Source organism: Pleurodeles waltl, chromosome 7 (assembly GCF_031143425.1).
Source record: "Pleurodeles waltl isolate 20211129_DDA chromosome 7, aPleWal1.hap1.20221129, whole genome shotgun sequence".
NCBI lineage: Eukaryota > Metazoa > Chordata > Amphibia > Caudata > Salamandridae > Pleurodeles > Pleurodeles waltl.
In genome coordinates, this window is record NC_090446.1 from 56,608,411 (window position 1) to 56,624,397 (window position 15,987).

At 49.0% G+C, this 15,987-nt stretch overlaps 1 protein-coding gene across 3 annotated transcripts in view; it reads right to left on the reverse strand.

Moving 5' to 3' along the window:
- Positions 1 to 6,921, reverse strand: part of LOC138303617 (C-type lectin domain family 2 member B-like) — a 67,891-nt gene extending 60,970 nt beyond the window's left edge. The window contains exon 1 of one of the 3 annotated variants that reach the window (XR_011205425.1): positions 6,534 to 6,662. Coding sequence is in view for 1 of the 3 variants with exons in the window: in XM_069242909.1 (XP_069099010.1) it covers positions 6,534 to 6,621 (88 nt within the window). In the remaining 2 variants the exon portion in view is untranslated. Of the gene's footprint in view, positions 1 to 6,533 lie in introns of all 3 variants that reach the window. The other 2 variants (XR_011205426.1, XM_069242909.1) reach the window with 2 other exon arrangements.
- Positions 6,922 to 15,987: the final 9,066 nt, after the last annotated feature.

Sequence of the window (15,987 nt, forward strand, 5' to 3'; positions counted from 1 at the left end):
ACCTACTCGACTCAGCCTCCTGGACGTCGCCTTCCTGACCGAGACCTGGATGAACCCCTCCTCAGCGCCCGACATTGCTATAGCCATCCCGGGCGGCTAGAAGATCTCCCACAGGGACCGCACCAACAGACCTGGAGGAGGCGTGGCCATCGTCCACAGGAATATTCCCAGAATCACGACCAGCACCGAAGACACCCTCAGCATCACCGAACACCTGCACTTCCAGATCCACACAGATCCAAACACCACCCTCAGAGGGACCCTCATCTACAGACCCCCACCCCCAGGACTCCGACAGCAGTTCAGCAACTCCATCACTGACATAGTCAGCACGCACGCACTCGCATCCAAGGGCTACATACTTCTCAGGGACCTGAACTTCCACTGCGAGAACACCAACAACAACTCCACCACCCTGCTCAACAACCTCGACTCAAGCAGGTCGTCACGGCATCCACTCACCCACTCCGCAGGACATACGCTCGACCCAAGCTTATCCGCCAGCAAACACGTCTCCTTCAGCCACACCACCGAACTCCACTGGACCGACCACCGCTACATCCACTTTACCTTTGAGAAACTCACAATGCACCACCACCCGCAGCGGATTTCCCACTGCAGATGGAACAAGGTTACCAAAGACCAGCTGATCACCACCTTCTCCCGGAACCCACCAATCGACACCGACACAGCCACCCGCAACCTCAGGCAATGGATCGACTGTGCCAACACACTCGCCCCGATCAAACCTTCAAAAAGACACACCGACAGAAAGGCCTTCTGGTTCACCCCGACCTCCAAGAATCCAAGCAAACATGCCAAAGACTCCAGAAGAAGTGGCACCAAGAAAAGACACTGGACAGCCACACAGCCTTCAAGAACGCCATCCGCAGACACCACCAACTCTTCCACACTCCTAAAAGAACCTCCTTCAGAGAACGCATCAACAACAATGCACACAGCTATAAGGAACTCTTCAACATCGTGAAGGAACTCTTCAACCCCGGTTCCAACGTCAACGACATCCCGCTATCGCTAGACCTCTGCGACTCCCTAGCCACCTTCTTCTACCGCAAGATCGCAGACATCCATGACACCTTCAATACCCAGACCCCCCGTCAACCACTGACACCACAGACTCACTGCCCCCCAGCCACACCAACCGCCTGCTCTCCTGGACCCATGACTATGATACCATTAAAATCATGAACACCATCCACTTTGGCTCACCATCTGACCCCTGCCCTCACCAAATCTTCAACAAAGCAAGCTCTGTCATCGCACCCCAACTCCAAAAGATCATCAACAGCTCATTCGCCACCTTCCCGGAGAGCTGGAAACACGCGGAGATCAAAGCTATTCTCAAGAAACCCAAGGCGGACCCAAAGGACCTCAAGAACTTCTGGCCCATCTCCCTGCTCCCCTTCCCAGCAAAAGTCATTGAGAAGATTGCCAACAAACAACTGACTCGCTTCCTCAAGGAGAACACTACTCTGGACTCGTCCCAATCAAGATTCTGCAGCAACCACTGCACCGAAACCGCCCTCATCGCGCCACTGACATCAGGACCCTACTTGACAACGGTGAAAGTGTGGCCCTCATCCTCCTGGAGCTCTCGGCCGCCTTCGACACTGTCTGCCACCACACCCTAGGCACAGGCCTCAACGACGCAGGGATCTGTGACAGAGCCCTGGACTGGATCACCTCCTTCCTCACCGGCAGAAGCCAGAAAGTCCGCCTCCCCCCATTCTGCTCTGAAGCCACCAAGATAATCTGCGGCGTACCCCAGGCGTCGTCCCTCAACCCAACCGACCCTCTAATGTTTACCTGGCTCCGCTCGCTAACATCGTCCGATCACACGACCTCAACATCATCTCATATGATGATGACACTCAGCTGATCCTCTCCCGCATCAAGGACCCCGCCACCGCCAAAACCAACCTCCACGAAGGAATGAAGGCCATCGCTGAATAGATGAAACAGCTGCCTGAAACTGAACTCTGACAAGACTGAGGTCCTCATCCTGGCTCCACCCCTCCGCCTGGGACGACTCCTGGTGGCCTGCCACACTGGGAAATGCACAGACACCCACCGACCACACGCGCAACCTGGGGTTCATCCTGGACTCATCGCTATCAATGACCCAGCAAGTCAACGCTTTCTCTACCTCCTGCTTCAACACCCTCTGCATGCTTCAGGAAGATCTACAAATAGATCCCCACCGGAACTAGAAGGACCATCACCCAAGCCCTCGTAAGCAGCAGACTGGACTACGGCAACACCCTCCACGCAGGAACCATGGCCAAGCTCCAGAAAAGACTGCAGCGCATACAGAACGCATCCTGGATATCCCCGCAACTGCCACATCACACCCTACCTGAGAGACCTGCACTGGCTCCCCATCAACAAGAGACTCAGACAAAAGCTTTAAAAAAGTCCCACAAAGTGGATGAAAGCAGTACTCAGGCCCTGACACCGATAAGAGCAAAACACATGAGGAACAAGCATTGGTAATTGCAGGAAATATAAATAAGGAGGCTAAAGTAAGAGGCAAGCAGAGGTACCAGTGCAAACAGGGATGGAATTTAAGCCCCTTTTGAGATATATTTAATCAATCAATCAAAGAGACCTATAGAGCGCGCTACTCACCTGTGAGAGTCTCAAGGCGCTGGGGGGGGGGGGGGGTGTGTTAGGGGAGGGGAGATCTCTGTTCGAAAAGCCTGGTTTTAAGGCTCTTTCTGAAGAGGAGGTGGTCCTGGGTCTTGCGGAGGTGGGTGGGGAGGGGGTTCCAGGCTTTGGGGGCCAGATAGGAGAAAGATCTGCCTCCAGTGGTGGTGTGTTTGATGCAAGGAACTGTGGCGAGAGAGAGGTCGGCGGAGCGGAGGTGGCGTGTGGGAGGTCACTCTTTCGTTAAGGTAGGTTGGGCCGGTGTTGTGGAGGGATGTGTGTGCGTGGATGAGGATCTTAAAAGGTGATCCTTTTGTCTATGGGGAGCCAGTGGAGGGATTTGAGGTATGGTGAAATGTGTTCATGGCAGGGGAGGTCGAGGATGAGGCGTGCTGCTGAGTTCTGGATTCGCTGTAGTTTGCGCTTGAGTTTGAGTGTGCTGCCGGCGTAGAGGGCTTTGCTGTAGTCTAGCCTGTTGCTGATGAGTGCGTGGGTGACTGTCTTTCTGGTCGCTGTGGGGATCCATTTGAATGTTTTTTTCAGTGTGTGGAGTGTGGTAAAACATGAGGAGGTGAGGGCGTTGATTTGTTGGGCCATTGAGAGGGAGGGGTCCAGGATGATGCTGAGGTTGCGTGCGTGGTTTGCGGGGCCTAACGTGGTGGGCCACCATGAGGGGGCCCAAGTGTTTTTGTGTGGGCCAAAAATGATTATCTTGGTTTTGTTGGAGTTACGTTTAATGTGGTTGGCTGTCATCCAGGCAGCGGTGTCAAGGAGTGCAGAGTGTAGGTTGGTTTTGGCGGTGGTGGGGTTGCGGATGAGGGAGAAGATGAGTTGTGTGTCATCAGCGTATGAGAGGATGGTGAAGCCGTGAGGTTTGAGGATGTTGGCTAGTGGGGCCATGTAGATGTTGAAGAGTGTGGGGCTGAGGGAGGAGCCTTGTGGGACTCCACAGGTGATTTTGGTGGCGGAGGGTTGGAAGAGTGGGAAACTGACTTTTTGGGTTCGGTCGGTGAGGAAGGAGGTGAGCCAGTCCAGGGCTTTGTGGCGGATCCCAGTGTGGTGGCAGACAGCGACAAAGGCTGCGGATAGGTCCAGGAGTACGAGTGCAATTGTCTCGCCCATGTCGACTCTGGATCTGATTTCGTCGGTGCATAAGATGAGAGCGGTTTCCGTGCTGTGGTTCTTGCGGAACCCAGATTGGGAGGGGTCGAGTGTGTGCTTTGCCTCGAGGAAGTGGGATAGGCGGGAGTTGACTAGTTTTTGTGTGACCTTGGCTGGGAAAGGGAGGAGGGAGATGGGCGGTAGTTGGAGAGGCCGTCTGGGTTGGCTTTGGGCTTTTTTAGGAGAGCGGTGACTTCTGCGTGTTTCCAGGGGTCTGGGAAGGTGGCAGTTTCGAATGAGCTGTTGATTATGGCTCGGAGTTTGGGGGCGATGGTGGGGCTGGCCTTGTTATATATTTGATGGAGGCATGGGTCGGAGGGGGAGCCAGAGTGAATGGAGTTCATTGTCTTTTCAGTTTCTTCATCGGTGGTGGAGGCGCAGGTGGTGAGTAGGTTGGGGGGGTGAGTGTGTTGGGTGGGTGGAGGGTGTGTGTGGTATGAAGCTGTTGTGTATGTCCAGGATTTTGCGGTGAAAGTGATTAGAGAGGGAGTTGCAGAGGGTTTGTGTGTGCGTGGGGTATAGGTTGTTGGCTTTGGGTTTGGAGAGCTCTTTGATGATGGTAAAGAGTTCTTTGCTGCTTTGGGAGTTGTTGTCAATGCGTTCCTTGTAGTGTGCTCTTTTGGTGGTGCGTATGAGTTGGTGGTGGATGCGTGTGGTGGTTTTGAGGGTGGAGAAGTTTGTGGTGGAGGGTTCTGGTCTCCAAGTTCTCTCTGCTTTGCGGCATTTGTGTTCTGACTTGTGGAGTTCAATGGTGAACTATGGGGCATTCTATATATTGCGGGTAGTGATGTTTTTTCTGAGGGGCGCGAGAGCGTCTGAACAGGTGGTGATTCATTTGTTGAGGTTGTGTGCGGCGATGTTGGGGTCGGTGGTGTTGGGGGTGGGGTTTGTGTCACTTGGGAGTTCAGGTGCTCTGTGGGGGATCTTGTCCCACATGCGGTAGGGGGGTGGTGTGTGGGTGGTTTGTTGTAGGAGAAGTGGAGGCAATGGTGGTCCGTCCATTGGAGTTTGGTGGTGTGGGTGTTGGTGATGTGTTGGCTTGCGGTGAAAATTGCGTCGAGTGTGTGTCCAGCCGAGTGGGTGGGGGCTGTGACCAGTTGTTTGAGTCCCAAGTTGGTGAGGTTGTCCTGGAGGGAGGAGGAGTTGTGGTTGTGATGGTTTTCCAGGTGGAAGTTGAAGTCGCCGAGGAGTATGTAGTCTGTGGAGGTGAGAGCGTGCGTGCTGATGCTGTCAGCGATGGTGTCACAAAAGGGGGGGTGGTCCTAGGGGTCTGTATATGAGTGTGCCTCTGAGGGTGGTGGTGGTGTTGATGTGGAGGAGGAAGTGCGTGTGTGCTGCGTTGTTGAGGGTGTTGGTGGTGACCTTGATGGTTTCTCTGAAGGATGGCGATGCCGCCTCCTGGTTTGTTAAGGCAGTCTTTGTGTTGGAGTTTGTAGCCCTCCGGGGTGGCTGTGGCTATATCTGGCTCGGATGAGAGGTTTGTCCAGGTTTCTGTGAGGAAGATGACGTCGGGTGAGTGTGATGTGATGAGGTCCCAGAGTTCTATGGCATGTTTGTGTAGGGATAGGGTGTTTAGTAGCAGGCAACTGAGATGGTTGCGAGTGGTGAGGTTGTTGTGTTGTGAAATTGTGTTGGTGGGGGTGCTTGTGGTGTTGCTGTGGGTTGAGGTGGTATTGGTGTGGGGCTTGTGCAGGTTGTGGGGTTTTTTGGTGGGTGGAACAGGAGAATAGGCAGGTGAAGGGGCCGTGTGTGTGTGTGTGGGGCTGGTTTGAATGCAGGTGGGGCGAGCTCTGGGGTTGAGGGAGAGGAGGGTGTGGGGTGGTAGTGTAGGCTTGGGGGGGGGGGGGGGGGGGGAGGGGGGAGTTTGGCTGGTTGGGCCAGGGGGACTGGTGCTGGGCACGGTCCGGGCGTGGATGGGCTTGCCTCTGGCGCACCAGCGGCGCGACCGCCATTAAGAGGGGGTGGTGGGAGGGAGGAGCAGCTGGGAGGCGGACGGGAAGAGCAGAACCCGGGGGAGCGCACAAGGGTCGAGATGGCACAAAAAAGGCAAACAGAAGGGAAACAGATGCGGTGAGAAAAACAGTGGAAAGGCACAAAAAACAATACAATGCACAGACTAGTAACGCAAAACGGCAGACAGAAGGGGACTAGATACGGTGAGAAAGACAGTGGGAAGGCACAAAAAAAAAATACCATTCACAGTCTAGTAACACTGACCAGCGTCCACTAGACACCAGGGAGGGCCTCGAACATGCGATCGGTCAGGGGTGGGGTCAGGGGAAAACGGCACAGCAAGGGGGTGCTGTCGGCGCAGGGGAGTGAGCTCCGGCCAAAAAGGTCAGGGGTCTCTCACCTGCTATTTGTTTATTTAATAAAATAGATTTGCCTAGCACAGTGCTAGCGCTGTACAGGTGAAACCTAAAAAGGATACAAATTTGGAAAGTTAACTTATGTAGAAAAAATAAGAGCTATAGAGCCCCAAGTGCGAACTACCCCAAATGGCCAAAAAAAGCTCAGCACTGAGGGGGTAGAAAAGGCTCAGCAGTTAAGGGGTTAAATATTCAAAAATACTATAAGGATCAGCGTTTTATTATCACTGGTATTCCATAAATTGAAGCACTGCTAGCAATGGCCACTGGGTGGCGCTCGTCCCTCATCGATTGCGCTAACTACTGGAGAAATGCATGACCATGAAAGCAACTCACCTACGATCCACGCTATGAGACCCGTTATAATGATGGACGAAACAGCTACCAGCCCCATCAACTCAGAGAATCTGCGCAGGCTCCTCATACAGTCAGTCCACTCATGATCTAAAAAAGAAACAGATGTCCTTGTAGCCGATGCAGCGCAGAAGTCTGTTTTTTCAACTATTTTAGATGTCGCCTGTAGACTATTATATTGCAGTCAGCACGATATACTACTAATACTGTATAGACCGCACCTGTGAAACACAAGGGTGCCTTGATGTGACTGGAAGGACGCAGACACCTACGACATTACTTCAAACTTCAAAGTACAGTGTCATATGAATGTACCCGGTAGGACACACGCATCGTCCCCTGTACTCGCGCCTTTTCTTCTAGGACTGAAATTAACACTATTCATTGAGGTGTTCCGCGTAATCTTTGCGGAGCCCTTTAAATGGGCAGATTTACTGCAAATAACCAATAACTGAAAAATTCACTGAACTACAATGTGCGAGTATTGCACGTGACGAGCTCACACATTTAGGACCACATGTACGTAGCTTTTTTCCACATAATCCTGCCGTTTGCGACAAGAAAAAAGCATTTTCGTATGTACAACCCCTAGTTTGCGATTCAGTAATCTATTTACCGTATTCCAAAATAGGTTTGCGAGTCACAATAAGGAAGGGGCTTTCCCTTTGCAGTTAGCACCAATTTCAAATTAGTACTAACCCATTCACAAACGGGAAGGGGTCCCCATGGGACACCCTGCCCTTTGTGAATGGTAGCGACAATATTTTTTCAGAGCAGGCAGTGGTCCTAGGGACCACTGCCTGCTCTGAAAAAATGAAAAGAAACTTCATTTTGGTTTTTGAAATGCACCCCTTTTTTCTTTTAAGGAAAACGGGCAACATTTATTAAAAAAAAAAAAAAAAAAAAAATGCTTTATTTAAAAGCAGTCACAGACATGGTTGTCAGCTGTCTCCCGCAGGCCACCATCCCTGTGAGTGTGCAGCTATTCCCAATGGCGGTCGCAAATTGCGACCTTCCTCATGAATATTAATGAGGTAGGTCATTTGCAACCCCATTCGGAATTGCAAACAGTGTGAAGTACACTGCTGTACATATAGTTTAGTGACTCGCAATTCGCAACTCGCAAATGAGTCTCAAAACTCTGGGTCATACATCTGGCCCTTAGGCCCTAGCTTCCTTTTGCCAAACTAGCATAATTATTTATGGACACTGTTTGGCCTAAGGTCCAAATTTAAGAAAAGTGGTGCTGCATTATATGCAGAGCCATATTTCTTGCGCCCCCCTAACACCACCATGTGTGCGTCGTAGTTAACATACGGCGCACCATGGCGCAGGTTTGGGACAATAGCATCAACATTTTAGACCCTACTGTTGTACTTTGCAGGATTAGTGCAGAAAAGTGCATGCAAGCCCATTATAAATAATGGTGTGCCTCCTTTTAATGCCTCCTCTGTGCAGGTGTTGAAAAATGACACAAAAGAAATGGCACAGTGGAATCTCAGATTCCACTGCGCCATTTTGTGGTACCCCTGATGGGGGAACACCCCCCTGGCATACATTATGCCTGAATGGAAGAGAGGTCAATTGCCAACCATAAAGGGTGTTTGGAAGCTGCTATTGCCTTTAATTGATGGATTCACTTGCAGCTCCCTGATGACAAACACTTTTATTCTTTTTGAGATGTACTGTAAGGAAGCTACCAGCTAAACTGTGAAGAGTGTGTGCTTTTAAAGACATATATATATATATATATATATATATATATATATATATATATATATATATATATATATATATAAAAAAATGTGCACTATGTATAGTTTGGGTATCACTAGAATCTATATTTTAGAAGCACTTTTTTTTATCTCAAACCTTTTTGCGAATTTTGTAGCAGCCTATTTTATATACTGTGAGTAATGCAAGCTTAAAATAATTACTTACATGTAGCACTAAATACACACGTCCGTATTCTCTACTGCACCAACCATGAATCGATTATGTGGCTCCCTAGTACAATGAATTAAATAAGATAGGTTTCTTAACCTGCAATAGTGCATTTCCCACTGAGAAATATAAAAATATAACTTGCATTTAATTTTCACTTAAGCTGTGTTGTATTTTATATGTAGATATCTGAAGGTGAAAGACTGAAAAACGTGACATATATATATATATATATATATATATTTTTTTTTTTTTAAGCCATGCCCTTGACCCCGATCCCACGCTCACTCATCCTACCCCCACAATGCGCACCATCACTGTTCCCATACTTTTTTTTTTTTTTAAACATACTTTTGCCACTGATTTTGCTTTGGACTACATTTAAAAATAAAATATACATTTTACACTGCATCTGGCAAGCAACGTAAATGAGCACGATTTGAGTACACAACATTTGAGAGCTGCAATCCTCCAGTGTCTGCTTTCATTATCACCAAAAGCCATGCTCACTCACAAGAACACAATATGCACTTAGGGCCTGATTAGGACTTCCGAGAGCCGTATGCAGCCTGCCAAATTTGCAGAGGAGAGGCCGAAGGTCTTCCTGTTCCATTATGATGTTCCCGCCATGGTGGCGGCTGGAACATCCACGGCTGCGTAGGTCTCTGCTCCACATCGAGGCCAATGCAGCACCCACGGAATAGACACCGCCTGCTAATGGAATGCACACTGTCTGCGCATTGTGTGGGTCCTTCATGGTGGGGCCCCTGCACTGTTCACATTGTCGTGGACAGTGCAGGGGCCCCCAGTGGCTCCCTTTTAGCCTTTCCTCCAGCCTTTCCGTGGTGGGAAAGCAGCCATGGAAAGGCTGGCAGAAAACCATTTCCTAATCAGTATGGCGGTGCTGAATTAAGGCACCGCTACAGCTGCTTAGGAAATGGGTCCACTGACAGCCCATCAAGCCTGCTAACAGTCTGACATCAGCATTGTAATCTGACGGTCGGACCATCAGCCCTGTGGCGGTCTGGCCACCATCGCAGTCCTGGCGGCTGTTGGCGGTAGCCCGACCGCCGCCATGGTAATGAGGCCCTTACTCTTTGCTTCCACCCTTCCGTTCTCTGGCAGGAAGGAGGCTTTGTAAATGTGATTCCCTTTCTTTTACTACCGAAAACACAGCAATCAATGAAACAAACAGAAAAATATAAACCACTTCCCATGAGCCTCTAGCCCGCCTCCATTCTGCTCCACCAATCAGGTCCTCTTAGTCCATATATAACACCTTGTGACACCACCACCCCCCCCCCCCCCCAACCGTCATTCGGCTTTCTTAGCTGCTGCACATCAGCTAAGCGCTATTCCGTAGTGCTCTTTTTTTCCATGTAGTAATGTTACATGTTTTAATACTATTGGCCCATAGGAAGATTAGTGACGATATCCGATTATGTATTTTTGCATAATATAGAACACTAAGCCCTCAGGCTTTTGCAGTGGGGATCATGATCCCTCTTATTAATTTGACAAGCATGGAGCAGGGATTCCAGAGTCATTGCAGAGCTTGAATACGGTTTGTAGCTCAAATGGTTCAAAAGTTACTAAAAACGAAGCTCAAATGGTTCAAAAGTTACTAAAAACGCAGCAATACGCGTTGCTGAGCAGTGGAGGGTCCTTTGCAAAGGTTGGCTGGTCACCTAACTGTGGTTTATTGCTATATTGAGGTGTTAAACTGATACTAATGAGATGCAACCCATGCTGTGATATTGTTAAGAAGTTTCAAAATGACAAAATGAGATAATACTAATACAAAATGGGCCGCATAATGCCCCGTAATCTGATTTTCCTTGCCGCATAATTTACTTAACTCTGTCGCATAATTTGGCCCTCCCCTGACTCATAATTGGAGCAGCCCTGGCTGGGCAAGCCATAACATCGCACTCCGTTTACTCATCAACCTATCGCGGCACGGAAGCGCTGCTAAGCGCTGCGGGGATATATTGGGCTTGTCGGTTCATCAATAACCCTAGGTACCCAGAGCCAATAAATGAGCTGCACCTTGCAATGGGTTTTCATTCTATACCGGGCGTACATCAATTCATTTGCTGAAATATAAAGATTGAAAGATCACTAGGCATTTACAGCCCACCATGCTTGGAGATCAGGTATTCTGTGACACAACAGCAGAGACACTCTCCCATAGCCTACTCGACAACTGGGGAACATCTGTGTCCAAGGTAATTGACTGGGAAGCGATGAAAGTTATCCTTAGAGGTCACAGGTTGTAGGGGTGAAGGCAGGCCCACACAGTGACATGTCCTGCATTTAGACATCCCTGGGTGCACTGCAAACTACGGCCCAAGCTGACTGTACAATGCTGGGTGCATTGATTAAGGCACTGCATAGACATGCTCAAATGAGTGAGCAACTACAACACCTCGACATCCGTGCGTACCAAGCGAAGCAGTATGCAGATGTTTATTGTCCTGGCTCCTGCGCAGCATGAACCTGCCCACACAGATCACGATAATCAGGGATTCACCAGCAATTGTCACAAATCAGTCAGATTCACAAGGCATTTACTATGCATTATCAGACCGCATATGACCCTCTATTATGGTCAGTCAGGTTGCAATATGTCACTTTCTTGCGTCTGTCAACTTAGTAGTCCGTCGTCCACTAGATAGGCAAGATCTTAACACACCTCTGTCATGAGAGAAAGAGACGGTGTCATGCGGGGCACAGCAACTCATAAAACACTGGGTATGGATTCCAAATCTAATTCTACAAAGCCTACAAGCACCTTTTAGCCCTGAAACTCCTCAAACTTTAACAAGAGTTCCAAACGGACGGTTGACTTCTGCCCACCCTCCGCAAATCTTAGTATCCTTTTCCAAGCCTGTGAAAGACCCCATGGAGCTTGCCTCTTAATACCTGCATTCTATGTTGAGGTCTGATTATAAAATCCTGAACAAGGTTATAGCGGGCAGGCTGTGTGAACACATGCCACGTCTGGTGCACACAGGTAGGTCCACCACCACTTTAAATATACACCTTCTGCACAGGGTAATGAAGCTTCCTCTGGTCCAGTGGCCATTTGCTGCATGCTTGGTGCTGGACTTGCATGAAGCATTTGATATAGTGTATTGAAATTGCCTGTTTTTGACCATGACTACTTTTGGCATCAAGGGATGACTAGATGCGTTAATTTTACTCATATACATTGAAAGCACAGTGCGGGTGAATATTGGCCAGTATATCTTCCCCTGTTTCTGAGTGAGCAGAGGAATGTGGCAAGTCTGTCCGCTGTCCCCTCTGCTCTTTGGCCTCGCTATGGAGCCCTTATCCCTGAGGCTCCAACAGCAGGGGCGTTCCTGGAGTATCCCATTGTCTGGGGAGATCCATGTAGTCTTGTTATATGAAGATGATGCATAATTCTACATCCGAAACATACAGGAGGGCATAGCTGATATCCAAGACATACCCCTGGAGTTTCATGTTGCTTCTGGCCTGGGGGTGACCTGTGCCAAATCATGCCTGTTTATGCTGCACCCGAACTGTCCCCAGCAGCATTTTATTGTGGATTCCAATCCTTTGTGTTAGGAGCCCGCACGTTTTGATACCTTGGCATAAACATCTATCACGAGACAAAGTATCTAATAGATGGCAACCTTATAAGAAGCATAGCAACCTGCATCCCCACATGGCTTTTTGGAGCACTTTGCAAGGTAGAGTGTCCCTATCTAAGATGGTAATGCTCCCTCTGCTACTTTACTTTTCCTATAACCTCCTGGTCTGTGTCACCCAGAGGCACATCCCATCCATTACACTTGGCCATAAGGAGTTTCATTCAAAACAAGGGGAGTTGCCACATTGCACTCCGTAAACTACAGTTGTCCCTAGACTAAGGGGTATTTGGGGCTCCAGATTTTAAACATTACTAGTTGGCGGCCCAGGTGCATTGGTCGGCAAGTTGGTTGTCAGGCCATCACACAGAAGAACTTGAATCTCCCACAGCAGCCCGAGCACACTTTGTGGTCTAGCGGATCTTCCTCCCCCAGGACAGGCTTTCACATGATGCTAATGGATTATTGCTGATCACATGAGTTTTAATCAGAGCTTGCGATACATCATGCAGATTCTTTGCTTGAGATACCACTGAGCTACATAACCTCATTCAGCAAAATGTTTGGTAGCGTGAGCACGAGGGCCTGGGTAGAGGCAGGCATAAGTACACTAGTTGCTTTGTATCAGGAGGGTACATTATTTTCTTATAAATGCTTACAGGAGGAACATGCCCTTCCAGCAGGTCATTTCTTGGCATACGGGCGCTTGCTGGGCCACCATAGAAATACTCTGGGCCATCACAGACAATATGCCAGTAGAGCGACAAACAACACATTACACATAGTTTATATAGTGGAAAAGGAAATTTGGCAGTGAATTACATCATGCAATACATAGCTATCAGCTATGTAGGTACCTTGCAATCTTGCGTGCATGGGAACGTCACTCGAGGGTGGCCGTACTCCAGCTTGGGGATCATGTGCACTGCATTGTGAGGGCTGTCTGGTTGGGGCAGTGGAAATTGCCTGGTATGATTTGCAATTTGAGGGCGGCTAACTATGGTGGAAGGCTGCTGGTCAAGGAATTCAGGAGGACTCGGAGTTACGCTGTATGTAATAAGTGCTGTGTTGGGAAATAAACAGAAATAATTATTTGGAAGAGAGTTGAACTCTCTAATTGGGAGCAGAAAGGCAAACTTGGGCCGTGTGTCGGTTGTCCTTCAGGCCTCTTAATTGTATGAAGCGCCTGGTGACAGAGAGCACATAAAGGGTAGTTACATGAGAGGTTGCTTTAACAGGAGGGGATGGGTGGATTGAGGAGAAAGGTGGCGGTTCTCCTTTGTGATGTGTACACCTGCATAGGGGCATTGCAAGAGAAGTTCTCATCTGACTGGGGAATTGAGAGGTGTTGTGTGGATAAACTGATGAAATTGTGATTCCTTCATCGATATGGGGCCTCCCGTTGGCATGGGTAAGGTTCCACTTTGTCATTGGGTAAGGCTGTGGTTTAGTGAGTAATGGGTTTCTCAAGGGGAAGCCCCTGCTGTAAGGGCCATATATTGTAGCAACATCACATCCCATGCTGCTGCGATGGGGCACCGTCTGATACAGCCGGCCTCCTACCAGTGTAGTGCAAGCCTATCTGCCTCATCCTAGCAGAACACTGCCAATTGCCATGGGCCTGCAACGTGGTTGCGGGGCCTTTCAATACAAAGTGAGGAGGCATTTGGCCAATAAGATGGCAAACTTAGCAAATTTGCCTTGTACTTTGTGTTGGTTCCATCAATGGGAATAATCCTAGTGCGGTGGCCTCCCATGTTTTCAGTGCATTAAGTTATGGGACTGTGGCCAAAGTGCTATGCAGCTTGTCCCAAAAGTGTGCCAATGTGGAGCAGGACTAGAGCATGTGTTGAAGGTGCACCACTGGGAAAGAGCATCTCAGGCAGGTGAGGTGTGCCACTAGGAATATTCTGTTAAGGGGGTGGGGTTGAGGTAGCCCCTATGTAGAAGCACTTATTGGTTATTCTTTTAGCATGCTTTATGTGTTACCATCTTATGTGATTCCAGGGCCCTGGCACATTCATGATCATGAAAAGGCCTCCTGTGGTTCTCAGGGGTGTGTTGATGTGTTCCAATGGCTTTACAAAGCCAAATGATAAGATGTCACCTGTGTACCATTTGATATATTGTACAAACAACTTTGTGTCTAGTTTTTTCTGTAAGGATTTACCATAGGGAGTCCATTGAGGCAGCAGGCATCAGTATGTGATAAATTGTCCTGGGAGATGGCATAGTCCTGGTCAAAAGCTGGCTGTCCCGGAAGGGGTCTCCCACTGTGTCAAATGAGTGTGCCTGCCAGTCTGGTAGCTGCTCTCTTGTCAATGAGCCCTACACGCTGGTGAGGCCCTGTATTGCAAGGTTAGGGGCATATGGAGCAATCTGGTTTGTTTGTTAGGCGAAAGTTTCTGGTTAGACATTTCCACGGCAACCATCCAGGAAAGGAGCAGGGCATCATCAGTGGTGATCTTGAATGTGTTATTGCCCACCAGCCATCGAGCCACCCAATCAAGCGGTGCCACCAGGTAGTAAGACTCGAAACATGGGTCCCCACAAACCTCCCTGAACCACTGTCAACCAATCATTCCAGATTGTATCCCCCATCAAGTGATCTAGATCACAGAAGTGGTATGGTGGAAAGGCTGGTACGTTGACAAAATACTGCAATTGGGGAAGGATTGTCATCTTTGAGAATGCAATCTTGCTGGTGAGGGCTCTGGGGAGCTGCTGACAGAGTTGCCCTCAAATTTGTCTTCCTGCAAGTGGTGAAGTGGAGCCCCAGGTAATGGAAGGCTGTGGACTTCCAAGCTAAGGGTGTAGGGGCAATGCTGGCGGTGTGGGGTTTCACCTCGGAACAATAAAGTATAGAATTTTCCCCAGTTAACTTGGAGCCCAGTCACCGCTTCGAAGTCCTGAAAGGCCGATGTCGAACAGGAGGTGTTGATTTTCATGTCTCCGATGTAAAGTAGAACATAATTTGCGTAAAGGAACACTAAGTTCCTCCGTGCAGCTGTATCCCCCCCCAAAAAATGGGGCTCTTCCAACTAAGGCAGTGCGCCATTGGCTACATGGATATGGAGAACAGGATTGGGGAGATGGGACAACCCTGTTTAACCACGACCAACAGGAAAGGGGGGCAATATTAGGCAGCCCACTTGGACCCTTGAAGAGGGGTTTATGTTTAGTAGTTTGTTGTAAGCTAGGAGGCATGGACCTAGAACGAAGGATGATAGGGTCGCAAACAGGTACTCCATAAGAGTCAATCAATACAGACTATTAGGCTGATCTAGTATATAGTGGGGAGGCCTGGTCTATTACACTGAATAGGCGAGAGTGATACATACTGAAGAATGGCAGATTGAAATTGTAATATCCAGCCTGTAGGCAGGGTGATTTCTGTTCTTGTAGGGGACCACCACACCAGCAGTTATCCAGGTTTGTCCCCTTATGAGTGGATTCGAGCTGTGTATTTGCTAGAGTTAGGCTGGCAACCTGAGAGATACTGCAGTACGGTGCCTCAAAAGCCCTCGTTAATAGTGTGGAGCAGACTGATTAAAAAGCCGCCTACAGTGTTGAAGAAAGAAGTGGATGGGCTGGCCCGTGGTCTTTGTTTTTTACAGGTAGTCTGCTAATGGCAGGGTCACAACCTGGTCATGAGTTCCATTGGCATGCTTCACTTGGCTTTAGCCTGGCATGACTTAGCATGTACCTAACAAGTGCACTTTGTCCAGAAGGTCTTGGGTGGTCTGTTTTTGGGTCTTCAGCTGTGGTACCATCTCTGTGATATTACGTTCTGTGTTGGTGAACCGGGAAGCCAGTTTTCGCAGGTCCTTCTGAAGGAGACCAAATTCCACACATATCTCCTTTATGTGCGCTTC